Source organism: Neopelma chrysocephalum, unplaced genomic scaffold (assembly GCF_003984885.1).
Source record: "Neopelma chrysocephalum unplaced genomic scaffold, ASM398488v2 Primary Assembly neopelma1_44, whole genome shotgun sequence".
NCBI lineage: Eukaryota > Metazoa > Chordata > Aves > Passeriformes > Pipridae > Neopelma > Neopelma chrysocephalum.
The window spans coordinates 7,746,099-7,765,381 of record NW_020897703.1 but is presented as its reverse complement, the minus strand read 5'-3'; the positions used below and the strand labels follow the sequence as shown (position 1 = coordinate 7,765,381).

General features: G+C 38.6%; 1 protein-coding gene across 10 annotated transcripts in view; it reads right to left on the bottom strand.

Annotated features, from left to right (window-relative positions):
* Nucleotides 1–982: 982 nt before the first annotated feature.
* Nucleotides 983–19,283, bottom strand: part of CARF (calcium responsive transcription factor) — a 35,752-nt gene continuing 17,451 nt past the window's right edge. For 5 of the 10 annotated variants that reach the window (XM_027678292.1, XM_027678290.1, XM_027678291.1 and 2 more), the window contains 7 exons: nucleotides 18,801–19,034; nucleotides 18,244–18,406; nucleotides 17,207–17,282; nucleotides 14,895–15,025; nucleotides 13,553–13,916; nucleotides 11,552–12,253; nucleotides 983–8,033 (listed from right to left, as the gene is read on the bottom strand). In XM_027678292.1, coding sequence (XP_027534093.1) covers nucleotides 12,138–12,253; nucleotides 13,553–13,916; nucleotides 14,895–15,025; nucleotides 17,207–17,282; nucleotides 18,244–18,406; nucleotides 18,801–19,034 — 1,084 coding nt within the window. In that variant the 3' untranslated portion in view covers nucleotides 983–8,033; nucleotides 11,552–12,137. The remainder of the gene's footprint in view (nucleotides 8,034–11,551; nucleotides 12,254–13,552; nucleotides 13,917–14,894; nucleotides 15,026–17,206; nucleotides 17,283–18,243; nucleotides 18,407–18,800; nucleotides 19,035–19,283) is intronic. The other 5 variants (XM_027678296.1, XM_027678293.1, XM_027678294.1 and 2 more) reach the window with 5 other exon arrangements.

The window sequence follows — 19,283 nt, the reverse complement described above, 5'->3', positions numbered from 1 at the left end:
CTAAATAATGAACACAAAGTATTTTTAGGCATCTCATAAAAAAGCAGAAAGCATTGCTGCCTCACAGCATACTATATTTGTCTATGATGCCAGTCAAACCTCTCTGGAAACCTTGTTGATCTTTATAATGTTATGCCCAAAAGGTAATGTTTCTCTGAGTGCAGAGGTGGCTTCAGTGCCTACTCTCTTCAGAAATTCTGGCCACTCAAAATTACATATGATTTCAGTTTCCTTACCTGAAGCCATTTTTGGTGCAGCTTGGAACCTATAGTTCATTCCAAAATAGTCACTTCATTGCTAACAACTGCTAACAACTCTTAAAGAAATGGGAATTCATCAATTCCAAAAGTAAAACATAGATAAAAGAGTGAATACAGAATGTGAAGTTTCTCTCGAACGTCTTCTGATAATTATCAATAATATTCAAACACTTCTACTATTTTTGTTAGAAAATACACGAAATATCATATATCTTGCCACGAAGAACTTGTGTATTATGCTCTGTGTGTTAACTATTAACTTATTTTAACTTACTCTACATAAGAGATCAGATAAATCAGACCCCACATTGGGTACACAAAGGAGCTGAACACCAGGTTAAAGCTTGACAAAGCCAACAGAAACCAAACCCACCACAGACTGGTGTTTTACACAGTGCTTTATTTCCCAGTTCTTTCTGCAATGGCTCATAATCTTTATTTTTGTTTGTAAGGTCAGAATAAACATCAGTGTATCACCAAAAGTATTAGCCTGTGGCTAATCTCTGAAAGTTCTTACCTTACTAATGTTAATTATGCTGGCTGACTATCTTTTGTTACCACCTGTCCACAGTGAAACTTTTCCATTTTTGAAGTTATTAGCTAATCTCTCATTTTGCAAAGGAGCTCAGAAGTCTGAAATAAAAGGAATGGAGACACTTTTTTTCCCAGATTGAACTAGCTGAACAAAACTATGTTTCACTATGAAAACATTGATCTTGTTAAAATTGCAACCAATAAACCCTAGGCCACAGCTCCTGAAGGCGCTAAATTCGGTTGTAGTGTAGTCTGTTTCTTCAAAGATGTCAAACTCACTTTGCCTGATCCAAGTTCACAAATTTATGGAGTACTTCAGTGCAGATTTTTTGGTAGCTATGGAACACAGATAACCATGGACTCTTCCAGAGCAGCTGGTGGCTAAGCAAGCAGGGCTGTCCTCGAGAGCTGCACAATGAGGAATTCCTTTCCTTTTCATACAACTTCAAGAGAAAAGAGAAGTGCCACATGTATTATTTCTATGGCCTTGACACAGCCAAAAAAGCCTTATGAATAAATGATACAGTAAATAAACCATAACACAATAATCAACAGTGTGTGATATCACTGGAAGACATCACTTGATGAAGTTATAATGACAGTGCAATTCTTTCTGAAGCTCATCTAATTTATTATCAAAGAAGTCTTCTTCATCCACCTCAAATAGCTTTGTATCCTCCAGACAGACAACTAGCAATTCACCATCTTCCTTTTAACAGAGAATCTTCCTTTCATAGTGAGATGTGAAAAGAGGGGAAAAAATAGATTAACTGAGCTAATGTTAGGAAGCTATCCATAAATTTTGTATTCCAAACAGTGCCCCCAATAGAAACCATTAAGTGTGTCATGTCAGCTAGTACCCTGTCTTGATACTCTTGGTGTCCAGTGCCAGGTATTTTTCACAGGTGGAGTTAAGAACACACATATAAAACCTACCCTCTAAAGGAAGTTCCCTTCTCATTCAGGAAAATAATATCTGAAAAGCACGACAATAGAAATCTCAATCCCAAGGTCTGTTTATTTCTTTTCCCAAAGTTAACAGCACTTTCAACAAGGATGCTGCTTCACTGCAAACTTTGCCCCATTCTGAAGCACAGACAAACATAATGCTGTAAAGATGCCACATCCTTAACATCTGTAAGAACAGCACTACCAAAGTTACCATAAAGTAGAATCCATGATGTAGCATCCTCTCCTCAGAATGATTCTTCCATGCTCAAACCTGTAAAAATATGGCTGGTATTCTTTTCCAGCTGAAATGTAACGGATTGGACCTGTTCCTGAGTTAATTCTCCATCTGAGCTTTACTCTAGTGAAGAGGTGAACCAGCAGAACTTGAAAGGCCTAACCAGAATACATCCAGAAATGCAACTTCTGATTCAAACAAGTTACACTCCTTCCTACACACAGAATGAATCCTTAAAATCCTTAAGAATTGTCTTACTTAAAAAATGCAAAGCAAAAGTGACCTGCAGTGATCAAACAGAAATCAGTAAGCATTTTCCACTGAGTCCAGATGTAAATTTCAATATTTGATTCAATGTGAGGAAAAATAATTTGTCAATTAAAATAGATTAAATCAGCGAGAAACAAATGCAAATTAAATCAGCACCTTCCCTTCATGCTCCCCTCTTTCCTCAGACTCAACTTCACATTTTCAACCCCCAACTTCTTTGCCTCCATCTGTCCAAAGCAGCACAGGGCAAAGTGGAATGGGGAAGTTGCAGTCAGTCTGTAACAGCTCCTTACTATCACTCCATCTTCACACTTTTCCCTTGTTCCATCATGGGTCCTCTCCACAGGCTGGAGTCCTGCTCTGGCATGGCTCCTCTCCATGGACTGCAGTTCCTTCAGAAAAATCTCCACCTGCTCTGGCATGTGATCCTCCATGGTCTGCAGGGAAATGCACACTCCAGCACCTGAAGCAATTTTTCCCTCTCCTTCTCTGACCTTGGTGTTCAGAGGACTGTTTTTCTCACCTTCTTCCTCGTTCCTCTCTGCCATGCAGCATTTTGCCCTGTCTTAAATACACTTCCACAGAGGTGCCAGCAGCTTCACCAATGTGCTCAGCTGTGCCCCACGGTGGGTCCATTGCAGAGCTGTCTGGAACCAGCTGTGTCCTGCATAGAGACACCCGCACCTGGGCACCTGCACCCAATACAGAAGCACAAACTACAAGCTGGAGATTAAGAACTTCCTCACCCTCTCCTCTGCTCTCTTTCAAGCTGTGCTCAAAGAGTCATTTGTGGGGGCACAGTGGGCCAGACCCTCAGACTGATCTGGATTCAGAACAGGGGGAGACGGACGGTTCTTTGTACTGATAACGTGCTGGTGCACACAGTGCACAACAGTGCTCTCATCAGCACAGCTCTGCAGTTGTGCTGGCCTGCGTGGAGATGCAGAAGCAGAACCTGTGGCAGGTGCTTCCTGTGAGAACTTCTGGAGTGAAGGGGGCAGCGGAACTCACCCCAGTATCTCCCCCTCCTTAAGCAAAACATAATGGCATCTTACATTTCAGTCATGTAAGGAATCAACCTCCAGCACAGTAAGGTAGAGAGGAAATTTATCCCCAAACATGGGAAACTGAGGATAGCACAGTTTTTTAAAATGAGAAATTTGTTTCTACACTGCTCTAGAGAGGAGAAAGAAGCAATAGGAGAAAGGCAGAAAAGCGAAAAATGAGAACATCTAAAACAATTCCCCCACTCCCAAAAAGCACCAAGTATGAGTACAGTGATAGGACACAAAAAACCCCAATATGGGTAGGCCAGCAAGAGGTAATTTTATGGCTTGTATCACATACAAAGTTAGACATGCGCCAGCACCTGACATGAAAAACCTGTACACCCACCAAATTATTGTGAAGATATTGATTTAAAACTGGTAAAGCCCTCTTTCCACAGATCATCTGTTCTCAGTAGAAGTAAGAAGGTTAAGAAAGTTCCCACTTTCTCCATCTCCTTCCATGTACAAAACACCTCAGATGTGGTAACTTTTAGTTTTGTCAACAGTCAAGAACATGGAGTTATCAGACCAGCTTGCATTCAGAAGATAACTATTGCACTGAAGATAAAAGCAAACATACATGATTACCCTTCTAGCTTTTATTAGATGTTAGCTTAGAGAATAAATAATAACAAAATCAATGACTAAGAAGTTGTATATTAAAAAAAACATTTACCATATACAGTGAGCCATTTCAGCCAGAAGAAAATGCAATCTTCAGCTGTAACTTTGAGAGCTTTCTATCTCCTGTAAGCAGCTTGTTGCAAGCTTCCCTTCCTCTTCTGTTCTGTGCTCTGGTCTCTTGACAGTTATCTGGAGTACTCTCAGAGGTAAGTGAACCTGAGAAAACATCCAAAACATAGTGAAATAAGAGAGAAAAGTGGAAGCCAAGGAAGAAACACCTGCACACTTCAGAAAACTGAAAAGTGTCATCTGTAATAAACATAAATAATTAATTTCCAATTCTCTCTCCCATTTAATTTTAGCTTTAAGAGAATAGCTGTGAGAAAAAGTTAAATTTACGTAACTTAACAGCAACCTGACAAAGCAAAACTGAATTAGATCTAGGAGAGATTTCGAGGCCAAACTTGTGATTAATTTGCAAAAGCACTGTTAAACTCAAAGTTGGGGGTGGGGAGAAATTGAGATTAGTTTTCCTCCCACTGCTGGCCAGTATTTCTCAAGATGTTTAAGGAAACATATTGTGTAAGGGTGGTACTATATAAAGAGCAAGAATGCCTACTTTTCCCACTATATTCTTCAGTTGCTTATTCCTCCTATAAGCTCCCATTCCTAAATTACAGTATGCTTGAGGGTGACTGTCACAGGTGCTCTCATCTCTCTGTGTACATTGTCCATCAAGTTTTCATATACAGAGACCTTTATCTTCCCTTAAGCTGGAAAGCAGAATTCCATGAGCCATCCTTCAAAAGATTAATATGAGCAGCTTTGCATCAGGCAGAAAGACAAGACAAGTGCAGCTGTTCCTGGGAGCCAGAAGGTTTGTCTTCTGCTCAACAAGCACTGCAGAACACAGGGGGCATAGCCTCAGAATTCGTCCATAGCTCAGACTAAGATTAAATTCACAACCGAAGACTCGGTTCACAAGATCTGACCATTTTTGACACCAATGAACCAATGCAAATTCCATGCACAAAGAAAATTTGCCACAGCTAGAACTGATGTGCCATGGATGTTAATAAACAAATTACAGTTTGCAGATATTGTTCCTGACATGCTGCCAAGTGACCAGGTACATTACGCAAACAAAAAAGTGCCCTCATGTGATGGGAGAAGTCATAAGTGTGGATTCTGGTGTCATGCCCGTTTCCCACTCCACCCCTTCTGTTGTGCAAGTTTCATTCTGTAACTGGTGATCTTTTTTTGTTGAAGACACTGAACACAGTGATAATTATAGTACAGATGGAAGATCACCTACAGAGGAAGAAAAGTGCCAAACCTTTCAGGCTCTGAACATGGCAGTTTTGAGGTGCAGTTTGGAATGTTTCATGTTCTGGATAAAAAGAAAAAAACAATTAAAAAGGCTTAGGTTATTTTAGGTTATTTCAGGGCTAGAAGTATATAACATTATTCATTTAAAGTTAAAGCTTAATCTGTAAAAAACATATATCTGAAAAGACTTCAGACAAAAGCTCTACACTGCTTCTTTATTAAACAAGCTTTCATTTACTTTAAGAAAATGTACACAGACAATAAAAAGATTAGGAGGTGCCACTGGCCTACAATTTCACTATGACTTGCAAAGATGGCAATGCATGGATGAGTATTCATTAGCATATTGGTACATACTCATAAAAACATAAACATTGAGGCCTGTCCAAATGCTGGGCATCTTGTCAAGCAGATCAGAGACACAGTAATACTAATATTTCTGAAAAGGAAGATTTACTTTTATTCTCTATTGAAAAATCCTCTTCCTCCCACCAAAGAATGTGGGTTAAATAGAAGTTATGCCATCAAACTTTAATCTCCTCTGTTCCATTCATGCTGGTCCTCTCATAAAAATCTTACACACCTTCTTCATGCTCTCCATGTCTCTTGCAGGCTTGTAGAACTTCTTGAGTGGGCAAGAACAGCTATGTCAGCACACAAAGACAAATCATTGTTTCTGAAGGTGCATTCAGGACTAGCACAGAGAATGTTAGTCTGGCATGAGGACACTGGAACTGAACTTCTCTCTTTCTCTTACTGATCTGCCAATACGCACCTCTGTTCCTGGCCCTCTTACTGCCATTTGACTGCCACAGCTAATTACATTTTAAATAGTATCTAGAGACAAAGACTGTTCTGCAAAATGCAGAAGCAAATCTGTGATCCTTCCTGAAGCCACTATCAACATTTCAACAAAGGACAGAGCTAAAATTTTAACAGTATTTTAGTGGTAATTTATGCTGTAGTGACACTGTCCTGCTATAGCAATCCAAGTACATTAGAAAAATGTCCAAATGGCAGATCAAATAGCTCTCTAGCTCCTTCACAGTGAGGACCCAGAAATCAACTCTTATGAAAGCACTATATGACAAACAGATTTTCATCCTCTGATGAGCCTTATAAATCCCTATTAGAAAAAAAGATCGGGAAGAGAGACAAATTTAATTTGCTTAGAACAGCATGGTCTTGTTTAAACAGGCAGAATGTCATTAACAGAAGCCAGTACATGCCAAATGACCAACTGAGCTGTGCTGCAGAGAGCTAAGGATGGCTGTAGTAAAAACATGAATTCCAATTATCCACATCTGATTACATGTGCCCTAAAATATCTGCATCATTTAACCACAGCTAGGTGTAATTAAAGATGTATTAAAGAATTACATGCAAACAATTATAGTTCTGTCTGCATTTTATTTTTTTTAAGATACATACAATCCTGTATGCATATATAATTCAAAACTACTAAGTATCCAAAGGTAACTTCCATAAAGAGGCTATCATATACACGCTTTTTGCAAAGTTCTTCTATCTAGCAGAGGCTAACAGACTACTGATGAGAAAAACTCCTACAGCTCCTATTCTTCTGTCCAGGGAAGACTCCTCAGGACAAGGACACTCAGTATTTGTACTTAGAAAGCTTTCCATGCTTTTAAACCCCCTTCTGTATAGGATGGGGTCCTAGATGACAAACACACTAATACTTCGTATAATACAGCAGTACTATTTATGATCACTCCTTTGAAGTTTCTCCAGAAAACACATCAAATCCCTCCAGAAAATAAACATGTCATTTGTCATGTGCATTAGAAATGGAATGAGATATTAGATGTAAGAGCTTACATTGGAAAAAACCCAAATGCATGCACATACGCTCCTGTTACGTGACGAGATTTTTGCTTTCCCCTCAAATCATACCTTAGTTGCTGCTGTTGGATAAACCACCTGGATAGCTTCTGACCTAAAAAATCAACACAGCCTGTTTTACATAATGCTTGTTTCATTCATTAATGAGGTGCACTGTTGCTGGGAGAAGATAATTGTTACTGATGGCATAGGCTCTGAAGTCTATTCCTAAGAAAGCTTTGTTCAGAAGGGCAGGGCAGATCAAAGACAATTTTCTCATCAGAGATCTGTGAAGAGCAGTAACTTTTCATGGCACCATCCTCAGCTTCTATCCCTAATGGAACAGATTCTTCCTGCCTAGACATCTGAGAACATATCTGCTTGGATAGGCTTAAGGGAGAAAATTGTAAGTTTGCCAACAGACAGACAAGTTAACAGGCAGCTACTATCCACAGCCAGAATCAGGAATTCAAGCGGTATGAAAGAGCCCAGCCCTAACAGCTGGCAGAAACCACCCTTTCCCTCCTTGTTTTATGAAATCTTTCAGTTGCTGTGAATGTAATGATGTCCTGTGAAATGTGGCCCCCCGATATTCATCCAGGTAATGATGATGACCCCCAGAGCAAGCAAGAAAAAAAATTAATGGAATTAAAAGGAACATATGGATGTAGGATTCTGGGGAAACAGGAAGAAAAACTGACAGGGGCAAATCTCACCACTATTTACTTGTGCAGAGAACTCAGCAGCTGCTTCAACAGTCCAGCAGCGAAACATTGAGATTGGAGGACCCAAGGGATGGGGTTTCTGTGGAAGCCTTAGTAAGTGTGAAGAAAGAGACATTTGGCTGGATACTGAGTATGCTTAAGGTAGACAGAGCTGCAGTCAGATGGATGAGGAGAGCAGCAAGTTAATTCAGTTGGGAAGAAAAGCTTTGTTTTCCTTGGTATCATGTAAAGAAAAAGAGTCTATGGTCCTGGATTATAGCTCCAAGAGGAGTTTCTTCTTCATATTACAAGGTAAGAATGGGCATCTCAGACTATGGGAAGTCATTTATCTGCCTCTGGTACTCACCAAAAGTCAAGCAGCTTCATTGGTTTTGAGGGCAGGACATGCTTCCCTTTTCTCCCATACCTTTAAGTTCCTACCATGAACTCAGACTATGCACTACTGGCATAGATAGGACTGTGGACAGACTCAGGAGCTGCACTGAACCTTAGTGATGGGTTCTCAACCCCAGAGCCCACCCCCACCATTGGGGCCCCATTGGCCCTCCCCGTAGGACCCTTGCTTTTCACACACCTTCAGGAACTTCTTCCACCTGATCTCCCTGGAGCTGTCCTACTTGTGCTCCATCATACCCAAAATTCACTGCCCTAAAGTAGCTCTTGCATTTCTCCCCATGAGCCCCCATAACGACAACACAGACTATACTTTAAAAGAAAAATTAGTTTACATTTGAATAGGAATATTATACCATTAAGTTACTATATAAAAATATATATATACACACACATACATATACAGACATCTGTGTCTCTAAATTTTGTACAAACTGCAACAATCTTTATACCACAAAAAGGACTCATTAACACTACTGGTTCCATCCAAGAGGCTGCCAGCCTTGAGTGAGAGCTCTGTTTGCGTGCTTTTTCATGCTTTCTCTACATTTTACCAAAAAATTATTTTTGCATACACATACAGAAGCACAGCCCTTCTTGTAAAGCAACCGATCGCTATTATGGGCAACCAACAACGAGAATAAACGGAGAATAATTTGTTCATTTACAGTACTGTTGAAGCTCAGGATCTCTAGGTTTGCAAAACAAATGCTTGAACATAACCACAAGAAAACAAAGTCAACATCAGAAAAGCATCTACAATTCCAACACAAAGTAATAACCAACTACTTTGCACGAAGCTACACAGCTTTCTCTGAAAAATCAGCCTTGCATATACTATTCAAACAAATTCAACTGCATTGAAAGTGCTAATGTTTACTTCTGATCTTTTTCATATACATAACAATCTTCTCTGTGAAATTTAGGTGGACATTAGTGAAAAAAGGTATTAAGTTGAATATAGAGACTGGATATGGGTGATGAGTTCGTGTTGTTCCACTAGCAAAATGCACAAAACAAATGTAAACATACTCTTTGAAAAAGAAAGGTTAAACTAAATTAAAAAGCAACACAGTAATAAACTGAAATATGTATTTGAAAGACAAAGAATAGAAATTCTGTGAAAATGAAGAAAACGAAAAACAAAAATGTGAATATTGGCTGAAGATGCATTTCAAATAAATTTTTTGATGAACAGAATTACAAGTCTAACCCCCAGCTTTTAAAACCAACTAATTCCTTACTGCTTCTTTAAATTTCTTCCAACTTTTTCTTCTATTGTTTTCAGAATACCACGCAAATCAGGGTAGAATTAATTTCGCAGCCTGCAATTCAAGATGGACTAAAAGAGTATTTCCTCCAGCTGTGAGCACTAAGCCAAAAATAGAAGTACTGTCAGAAATATTGTTCAGCACAGGATGAGGCTGTAGCTTATGGTGGAAAGAACAGTGACTGTTAAAGAACAGAAAGTTAATGAGGGAACTAAGCAAGAACTGATGGGAATGTAACTTCTCTTTCCTTAAGCTTTTACTCCAACCATAAACGTATCGTTTGCTTTGAAGAGATCTAAAACTGAAATAACATCTTGCTGGTAATCTTTGGCTGTAGTTTATTCTTTTGAGAATAAGCATTCTAAAAAATGAGGAAAAATTCTCAAAAAAAAAATGAGCAATATAACATATGAGAAAGATAAGATAGTCTGGAATGCATTAGTTTAAACTCTAGGAAAAACCAAAGGTGATGGAATCATTGAATACAGCAACACAGAAGGAGGTACCTGTTCTGGTGTGCAGTTATTGAGTTGGAAAAGAGAAGGTGACTGCTACCTGAGCGCTCCAGAACTATGACTGCAGCAGAGGACATCCATTTTGGACAAATCTTCACAATTAACAACAACAACAACATCCAAACCAACCAAACCAAACAAAAAGTCCAAAAAAATCCCAGGTGCACCTTGTGGAATTGTCCTTAGCCAAAAACAAGTAGGATATACCACAAAACAATTCAGTGTAGAAACTAAATATGAGAGGCTCCAAAAAAACTGAGATTTTTTTATGCACTTGCATGATAAAATACTGGCTCTTATTTAATAAGAACATGATCCTGTAGGAAAGTTCTAATGGGAGCTAACCCATAAACATTAGCTTTAAGCAAAGAGCATTCACAGTGCTAATTAACCTTACAGAAGTTAATGTATGTTAAGACTAAGATATAGCACCTACCTAATAAATGCTGCACATAAAGCCATTTGGAACACAAATTCAATGTACGACTTTTGAAAGTTTTAGTTTCAATGCTCAAAAGAAAATGAAAAAATAATTTTAAATGTCCACTATTTAGATGATATTTGTGAATGCTTGAATGTAAGTTAGCAAATGTAACAATTTAAAAACATAAATATTTTGGTTCACATAATATTTGCAATACTTTCTACTCTACATAAACAAACTAATCATTTTCCTGGTTTTTGTTTTTTTTGTTTTCAAGTCTAAGAAACAGAAAAGTCCTCAGATTGCATTCTTCCACAGCATACAGAAAAAAACTTCATAATTTTATGATCAAGCTCTCAACCACTAAGTAGGAACTAATAACGGCACTGCTCCTATTGCTGTATACGAAGTACTCCGAATATTGCTCTCGGAATTCATCATCTGAAGCAAACAATGTAATTGTTTACCTTGATATCTATGTTGGTATCAGTTTAATTTCATTTAGGGCTTTAAATTGACATGTCTGCTTAAAGAAACATAAAGAAACATGTCTGTCACAGATTACACAACTCAGTGCTTGTCACTTATTATGGCTTTGACTTAAATATTGCTAAAAGATAATTTTTTTATCACATTCAATTTCTAAAGATTCCTGCTAATTATTTTAATGACATGAACCATTTTAGTCTCAGAAAATGTCACTGTTCAAAAAGATGAGTTTGTTTTCTGAATGTTATAGTGACAGCACATTTGGACATATTGCTTGGATTTATATCACTTGCTTTGTTTTTTTGGGCTTGTTAGGAATGCCTACATTACAAGCCCTACATCATGAACAGCAGCAAGTTAAATCACATTTATCTGAGCTGGTAGCTTCAAGTGCATAAAGCAAACAACAGGTAAGCTGAAATGGCAGCATCCATCATTTTCCATGAGACAAGACTCCTGCATTTAGTTGTTACGACCAACTGCTAATACAGTACCACTGCAAAGGAAGGCTGCGTGCAGCAATAAACCTCATCATAAAGCCAGAACATAAGTTCAAAGATGTTAAAGATGAAAACATTCACCGTTACAATTCACACCCTTTTCTTTATCACACAACCTTACATTCACCTGGCAACCTCACCTTTCTCCTCTCCTTGATCTTCACACCATTAACATTATGATCAGGCCAAAGTTGCATTTTCTTAAGCATCCAGTTCTTTATCACTTTGCAGTTTAGCATCCTGGACCTTCATTTTGTCACAAAACCATTGCCATACTGATCAACTTTGCCATTGGATTCTGTGATCTTGGAGCTGACAGATTCTATGGTCTCTGTAGTGCAACAACAGTCGAGGGTCTCAAGGAGAAAAAGCAAACCCAGCATTGTGATCCACACTCTAAAGCTAAGGAATTAAACTGTGGAAGACCTTCAGAAACATTAACCAAAATGGGCCATTTGGATAGCACCTAGATTACTCAAAGCTTGAAACAGAAGAGAGAGGTGGTGTTCCACAGGGCAACTGAATGACCTGGAATTGGCAGTGAGCCACATCAGTCAAATCAAAACAGCTTTCTGTCAAAACAACTCTAAAGTATGCTTAGTCTGAATGTCACAATACAATTGAAAAAGAACGGCAGGACTTTGAGAGCACCTGCCTTTCCTTCCAAGACATTAGAGTTCTCCAATTCGAAAAATCCTTCCAGGCTTCACAGGTGAAGGTGAAGAACTATGGTGAGGAACTATGGCAGTCTCTGATTTTATCTGGCTCCATAGACAACGCTTTTTCTCTTGGCTCTTGTTTAACTTGGCTCACACAGGTAATACCCTCCGTATTTTCTTCAGCTTAAAAACAAAACAAAAATCAAACGCTGAAGTTCAAACGCCACTGACAATGCTTCAGCCCCAATAACTGTATGCATTTAAAAGAAAAACATTTCAGGAACTCAAGCTAATAGGTAAGGCATATATGAAGTTAACTGCTGTTTAGCTTGACAGCCAGTTACATCACCTATTGTGCTCTAAGACATTGCAAGTTGACATGAATTTACTACAGTAAGGCACCCCTTGAGTAACAATAGTTAAAACATCTTATTAAAAAATGTTTGGAGATATAAAATCACTTTCACACATAATGTCTTTTCACTTTCCCATGGAAAAAACAAAGCTACCATCTTAATTTTTGGGGTGTGTTGTGAGGTTCTTTTCCACACAGAAATGGAGGTGCTATTGCTGAAAAAATTAACTCTAAAGCATGTTGATTTAGAGAATGACTTACACTTCAGGCACAATTGGCCATTTCTCAATGGCTGCACACCCATTTTAGCAGGAAATAGCTTACTATTAAGCTAGCACTTCAAAATGAGAAAATCCAGAACACAGAGGATAATTTTAACCAAGTCCACGTGTGCATAAGTGTATGCACACATGGAGGAGAGAAAAAAAATCTTGAAATACACATTGACTGAAATGCTAAGTTTAAGTTTATGGTGTTTCCTCCAAATAAGATCTGTAGCATTATTCCCCCTTCAGTCTAGACTCGTTTTTGACCTGCTCACCAAAGAATTTGTCTCTGGGGGAAAAAAACCCCAAACAAAAAACCCCCAAAAATTTCATAGGCAATTCCTCCACTGACTTAGGAATGGCACCAATATTCTTGCAACTTCCAGATTCAAGCTAGTGAGGACAGTTTGAGACCTTCAGCAGAGAACAAAGGAAAGCCCACAAGAACAGTGAGTTTAGTTCTTGCAGTTATATAATTTTATATTTGATTACATTTCTTTATGAGTAAAATAGCGTTTCTTTTAAAAATTAACTTACAACACTTGTCACATATGAAAATTTTTGGCAATTAGGATTTTTGGCAAAAACATTGTGTTTAACAAATAAGTTGATATTTGGTCAAAGAAACTGACAAGTGTCTCTTTGCAGGAAAAGATAAGTTTGGGGCTTCTTTTGGTGGTTTTTGCTTTTTGGGGTTGCTTTTTTGTGGTTTTTAATATAGTAAAAACTAATTAGAATCAGCTGAAAGAAGTCTATGCTGGAGTTCCCCATTATCAACACATTTCTCTCCTTTCAAGCCACACAGAACAAAATCCACTTTATTTTCTATATTTACATTTTACGGAGAAAACTGCAACTTACTAAGTGCTGGATGGTTGTCCACAATCTGAACTGGAGTAGTCTGTACATCTCCCAAGAGAATCTGATGGACTCCTTCCAGGCTTCTGGAGTCATTTACACCTCCAGCTGGTACCAACTGGCCCATGGCGGCCAGACTTTGATCAGAGCCAGGTGGAGTCCCAAAAGCAGAGGCAGCAGCACCATGCTGTGTTAGGCCAGCACCTGCTTGCAGGCTGTGGCCCTGACTAAGTGTTACAGAATGGCTGGTTATTGCACTCCCTAGGGAATCCAGGAGACTTGCAGGGCTGGGAGGGGAATGGTTATTTACAGCTATCAGGGCTGTTGATCCATTTGTGGAGGTAAATGCTGACTGCAGCTGTAATCCCTGTGAAAGAGAAGGCAGAAGTACTAACACATATTTTTATTTATAGCAGAAGGAGTTTGCATTTAACAGCACTTATTTTGCAGTGCTGGAAGTGGATAGCTTCCAACTTCCTACACACAATGTCTTTTGAATAGTCAATCCCAGCAATCCTAGGCTCAAAATGTATTTGAAAACAATTCGAACAATGGTATCTAACAGCATCTAGAAGACTGCTTATGACCACAAAGCTCTAATTTTGGATTGATACTCAGTTTCAAACCATTCCCCAATACTGCCCATTCTAACAAAACGTGGGTAATCTATGCTAAGCATACTGCTTTAAAAAAACCAGTGTGAGGTGGAGCCAGGCTGTCTTCAGCAAGAGAGGGAAACCCCAAGCAGAACAGCATCTTAGTGCAGACTGTATTTCTAGGGAAATATTGTGCATTTCATTGGGGCTCAGGAAGTATGAAAGTAGCTTTTCAAAGTAGTTAGGGAAGAAAGCTAAGAGAGCCAGCTCTGAAGGGAAATGAGCTTTAGAAGAAGCTCTTTTAGCATGACATTCTTATCTCCACCCTTTAGCCTTTCAACCTGGAAGTTTACAGATCTGAGCTAGGAGCAATTTTAGGACTTCAACATATTTCCTTAAGAGGCTGGAGGATGATTTAAATGGAATAAATAAGACTGACCTATCTCCCCTCAGTTTTGCAGCATTTTCATTATGAAATGACTGGACCATATAGAAAATGAATAGACACTTGGTTTGAAGCAGAAACCCACCACCTTCATCCTCTTGGTTTTGCCTTCACAAGAGACCCTAACTTCAAAGTGTTGGCAGCTGGTAGTGGGATCCCCTGCACCACAGCTACATGTGACATGCCCGAGTTGACAGCTCTGTATTACCTAGACAGTGTCTGGGATTAGCTGAGAGGGAACTTGCTGTTCTCAGCCTACCTTCAGCACTTCCAACACAGCGTTCTGTAAACAACTTGACTGTACCTGAAGTTGTGCAAATATCTTGGGCTGAAGTGAAGAGAGTGAAGACAACAGCTGGGCTGTTTCTGGCGGCAAGGACTCCCCACTCTGGCTGGATTCTGCTTTGGTGATGACTGACTCACCCCCTGAGCTCCCTACAGTGCCAAAGAGAGGAAGCAGACAGTTAGGCCAAATTTCTTCTTCCAGTTTAATAAAAGCCTCCCTTACAAACCAAACAAACCCCTTCAATCTCAATATAGATACACAGCAGGCATATATATACATAAATGCTGTTTTCTTTGTAGAACCTGGATGCTAAAGAAAAAAGATTGTGTATGAGAAAAAAACCCAATACTGTAGGAAGATTGTATGTATCTACACAGAGCAAAAACCAGAAGCACCAATAAATCTGTTCTTGAGAGCAAAATAATTGCACCCTACACTGTGCTTTGAATTTGTAGTAGAACAAAGGCTGAAACATTTCTAACAAAGCAGCAAACAAATAATTTGACAACATCTACACCTCAGTAAGGGCTCAGTAACAGATACGTACCAAAAAAAAAGGGTTGTCTTAAAAAAAAAAAACTAACACAGGAAATTTTCTGTCTCACCACTTCCTTCCAATCTTGAAATTAGCATAAACTTCTATGCAATATCATCAAAAGTCCATTTATCTGGAGGCCTTTTAGCCTACAGATTACATCATATCCTCAAAATTCTTATTCAGTGCAAGAATTATGGACTTCATTTCCTGAAGGCTTGTAAAAATTGAGATTCACTTGTAGCAATTTCTGCAAGAAAACTTCTCATGGGATCATTTCATTTCCGATTTGAGCCACTCAGAACATTTTGGTTAAGATTTATGCAGACACAAGTAGACATTGCTCAGCCTTTCATTTAGCAGTTTCACTGTTATAACAGCAAAAGAAGAGCTTGTCCTGTGAATGCAGACTAGTCTGGTGAATGGCAAAAATTGAGAATGGTCAATTGCAAAATGCTTTCTTACCAGAAAATCATAGAAAAAGTTTCAGCAATCTGAGGGGAGATCCATTTTTCAACATACATACTGATCTGCAAACTCTTTATCATAACTGACCACAAGATACTCTCTGTAAATCTCCTTGAACACAACTACTTCAAATATTTAGGCCCTTTTTAACATCCATGTGCATATGTGAATGTTCATATGCAGGAAGAGATGGTAGTTCTTTCCTTAGGTTGTATTTTACAGCAACATGCCCAGGAATAAAGCTAATAGTTCAACTCCTGATATACCCGCTACAGAGAAAGCTGTATCCCATGGAGATACGGAGTTTCGCACAAGAAGTTCTGTTATTGCTTGATTTCTTAAATGTAAAGTTGTCCCCATTTGGCACAAGTTGAAATTAAAAAAAAAAACGTATACAAAGAGTAGTCATAAAAGTCAATGTTGCTTTCCCTTGCTATCACTTCACAAACATTAATAAGAGCTCATTTTTAAAAAGTCAGGCTTCTTTTTTTTCCTTAGACTTGTAATACAATTATAAACATGTGTTTGAAATATGTACAAACACATACCCACACATATAAGGGGAGACAAGACATGCTGCAGTTAGAGTACCTGCTTATTTTCACTGAGTTGGTGCACATGTGCATAAAACTAAACAAAACCAATTCTCTGGCTTCCTGTAAAATTCAGTATGTCACTGGATGGATGTTTACACATTTGATAGGCTACTTTGTCTTAGAGAATTATCTGTGTAAAACAAAGAAACCAAGAATTGGTCTCTTCCTAAACCTCCAACACTCAGTTCATACCAAAAGTCATCCTGCTGAGCTCTGTCACAGCTGTTGAGGGCACAACTATTCTGTGTTTCTCCATAAAAGCACAGTAATAGCAATATTAACATAGGCATGCAAGCTTAACTGCAGTAAGTCTGCTCACATTGCAAATGTCTTTTTTCCCAAAAAACAAGACTTGCTTAAAAAAGAGGGACACTGTTCAAGCTGAGTCTAATTTAATTCTCTTGACAGGTGTTATTAGCATCTTCATCCAAGATAAAATGTTCTTTTCACACAACCATCCCACTAAAATTTTTAATTGCTTGAGGCTGCTAAATAAAAGCCAAATTCATTATTTTAGTACTTCTTCCAACAACATCATTACTACATATTTTTCCACACATGCAGTCAAATAGTTAAAAAAAGCAAATGAAAATAGTTATGACAAAATAATCCTTCTTAAGTTCAGCTGAGTGACAGAACATGGCAGCAACCACTCTGGAATAAAACTGAACTTCTGTGACATAGCTAATAAAACGCATTTGAAGACAGCTAGGTTATCCATACAGTCCTACCCTCTGAAGGTGGTGAGGCAAACGTAACAGTCACTGTTTCTGTGAGGACATTCCCACTGTCTGTGGTCCATTGCAGCTGAAAGGAAAAAGATCTCAGTTCTCAGAAAGGGTACAAGCTTGTCTACTGCAGGAACACAGGTTCAATACAGGACCTGTAGGAAAACAATGTCTAAAACTACACTTCCTTATTTTCTTATAACTATGCATTTTGGGAGCTCTTGATTTACCAAAAAAAAACCCGTGAACATTACACTATATCAGGAAGGCTGAAGTCTGCTCATGACAGTTTAAAGACTTTAAAATAGAAAACAGTCAAACCATTTGGCTAACTAACAAGAACCTGGGCCACAACAGTAGAGGGAGAAGGAAAATACTGATGACACAGCATGATTTAACAGTAGAGTTTGTCAAAGCTGATTTTAAATCAGCAGTTTCTTAGTAGTCACTCTCATAACTGGGAAAACTAGGATCACTGTGTATCCTTTATGAGTCACTATGTGGAAGAAAATTAAGAAACATCTGAGAGTTACTGAGCATTCAAAAGTATTGACTTCAAGCTTACTTCACTTGCTATAAAGTGATTTACTTATGTTTACGCATTCAAAATGTCATGTAAGCCCTAATTTTGACTGCACCTCAGACACACCTCACCCTCATTTCTTCAGATACGGAAAAGTAGTAGTAACTTCTTCAAAACAGATGATGACAAAGCCATGAATAAAATTTTCTGCCACATGCCAATTTTTCTACACCGCATGGCTTCCAGTTCATGGGCATTATGAAGTGCTACTATTGTATAATTTGTCAATCAAATAACAGCAATCTAACGCTGATGAGATAAATACTGAAGAAGGTCAGAAGGTTTTATTCACATTTAATCCAACTGTGCTCAGCTAGAGATTCCAGTGAAAATATTGCTGCTGGAAATATAAAGTCATAGGAGAATTTTTAAAGAAATACAGCAAAATGGTACAAATTAAAAACAACACTTCTACTATAACTCCAAAAATCAAAAAGATACACAAAGGCTAACATACCATTGCTGGGATACTTTCTGAATTATACACCATCTCTCCATTCCTTAGAGACTTCTGTACTTCGTGAATGTGGTTCTTGATGTCATTCACGGTGGGGAAGAAGGACAGATTATGTCTTTCTGGCACTTCATCAGGCGTGAATAACTCTCTTTCCACATACTTTCTGTCACATGTTAAAGGACATTCAAATATGCATATTTAAATACATTGTGCTATTTCCCTCTGTTAGAGACACCACTACCTTCTCCCTCCCCTTGTTGCAATGACAAGACAAAAGCAAGCTAGATGATCTTCTGCCAGTTCCTTGTGCATCTGCTACAGAGTTTGGAATTTAAAATCCCCATTTATTTAAGTATATTGAAAGAGTACAGCAGCTCTTGGCGGCTACCAACAACAATATGGAAGGAGAAGACAAAAGCTGGGAAAAGCAGTCTCATGACATCTGGGAAATACACTCAGTGGTGCATCAGCACTATCATTTAGTTGCAAACCAAATTAATCAAATGCAAGAGTAGATACAGCACTACAGACTGAGAGCATTCCAGACAGTTCTGTACCTTAGTTGCTTCCTCACTGCATAGACCTGCTCTATTCCCTGAGACACCAGTTCTCGGATCTTGTCTGCCACTTGAGGATGAAGTCGAGAAGGCAGAGCACAGTTCTCATCTCTAACAACCTCTTCCTCCTCCTCAGGAGAAGACACAGGAAAATGAGAGGGTGAAGGAGGGAGGCAGGATGTTTCCATTTCATGGTATTGGTGGGCTTGCTGAGTAGGTAACTGTACATACCACCTAGCAAGAAGGAAAGAGTTTATACACACAATTCTCAAGCAAAGGCAAAAAATTTGGTGTCTTAGGGGAACAGTCTGACAACCACAAACAACTTAGTTAGAGCGACGTAAGTTTTGATGCTTTCAGAACTCAGGGCCCTAATGTCTTTCACAACTCAGGGCCCTCTCACACCTTTCAATGCAAAATAAACTAGCTCAAACCCTCTAATAATACAACTATTTCTATCTGCATGAAAACACCTGCTGAAGT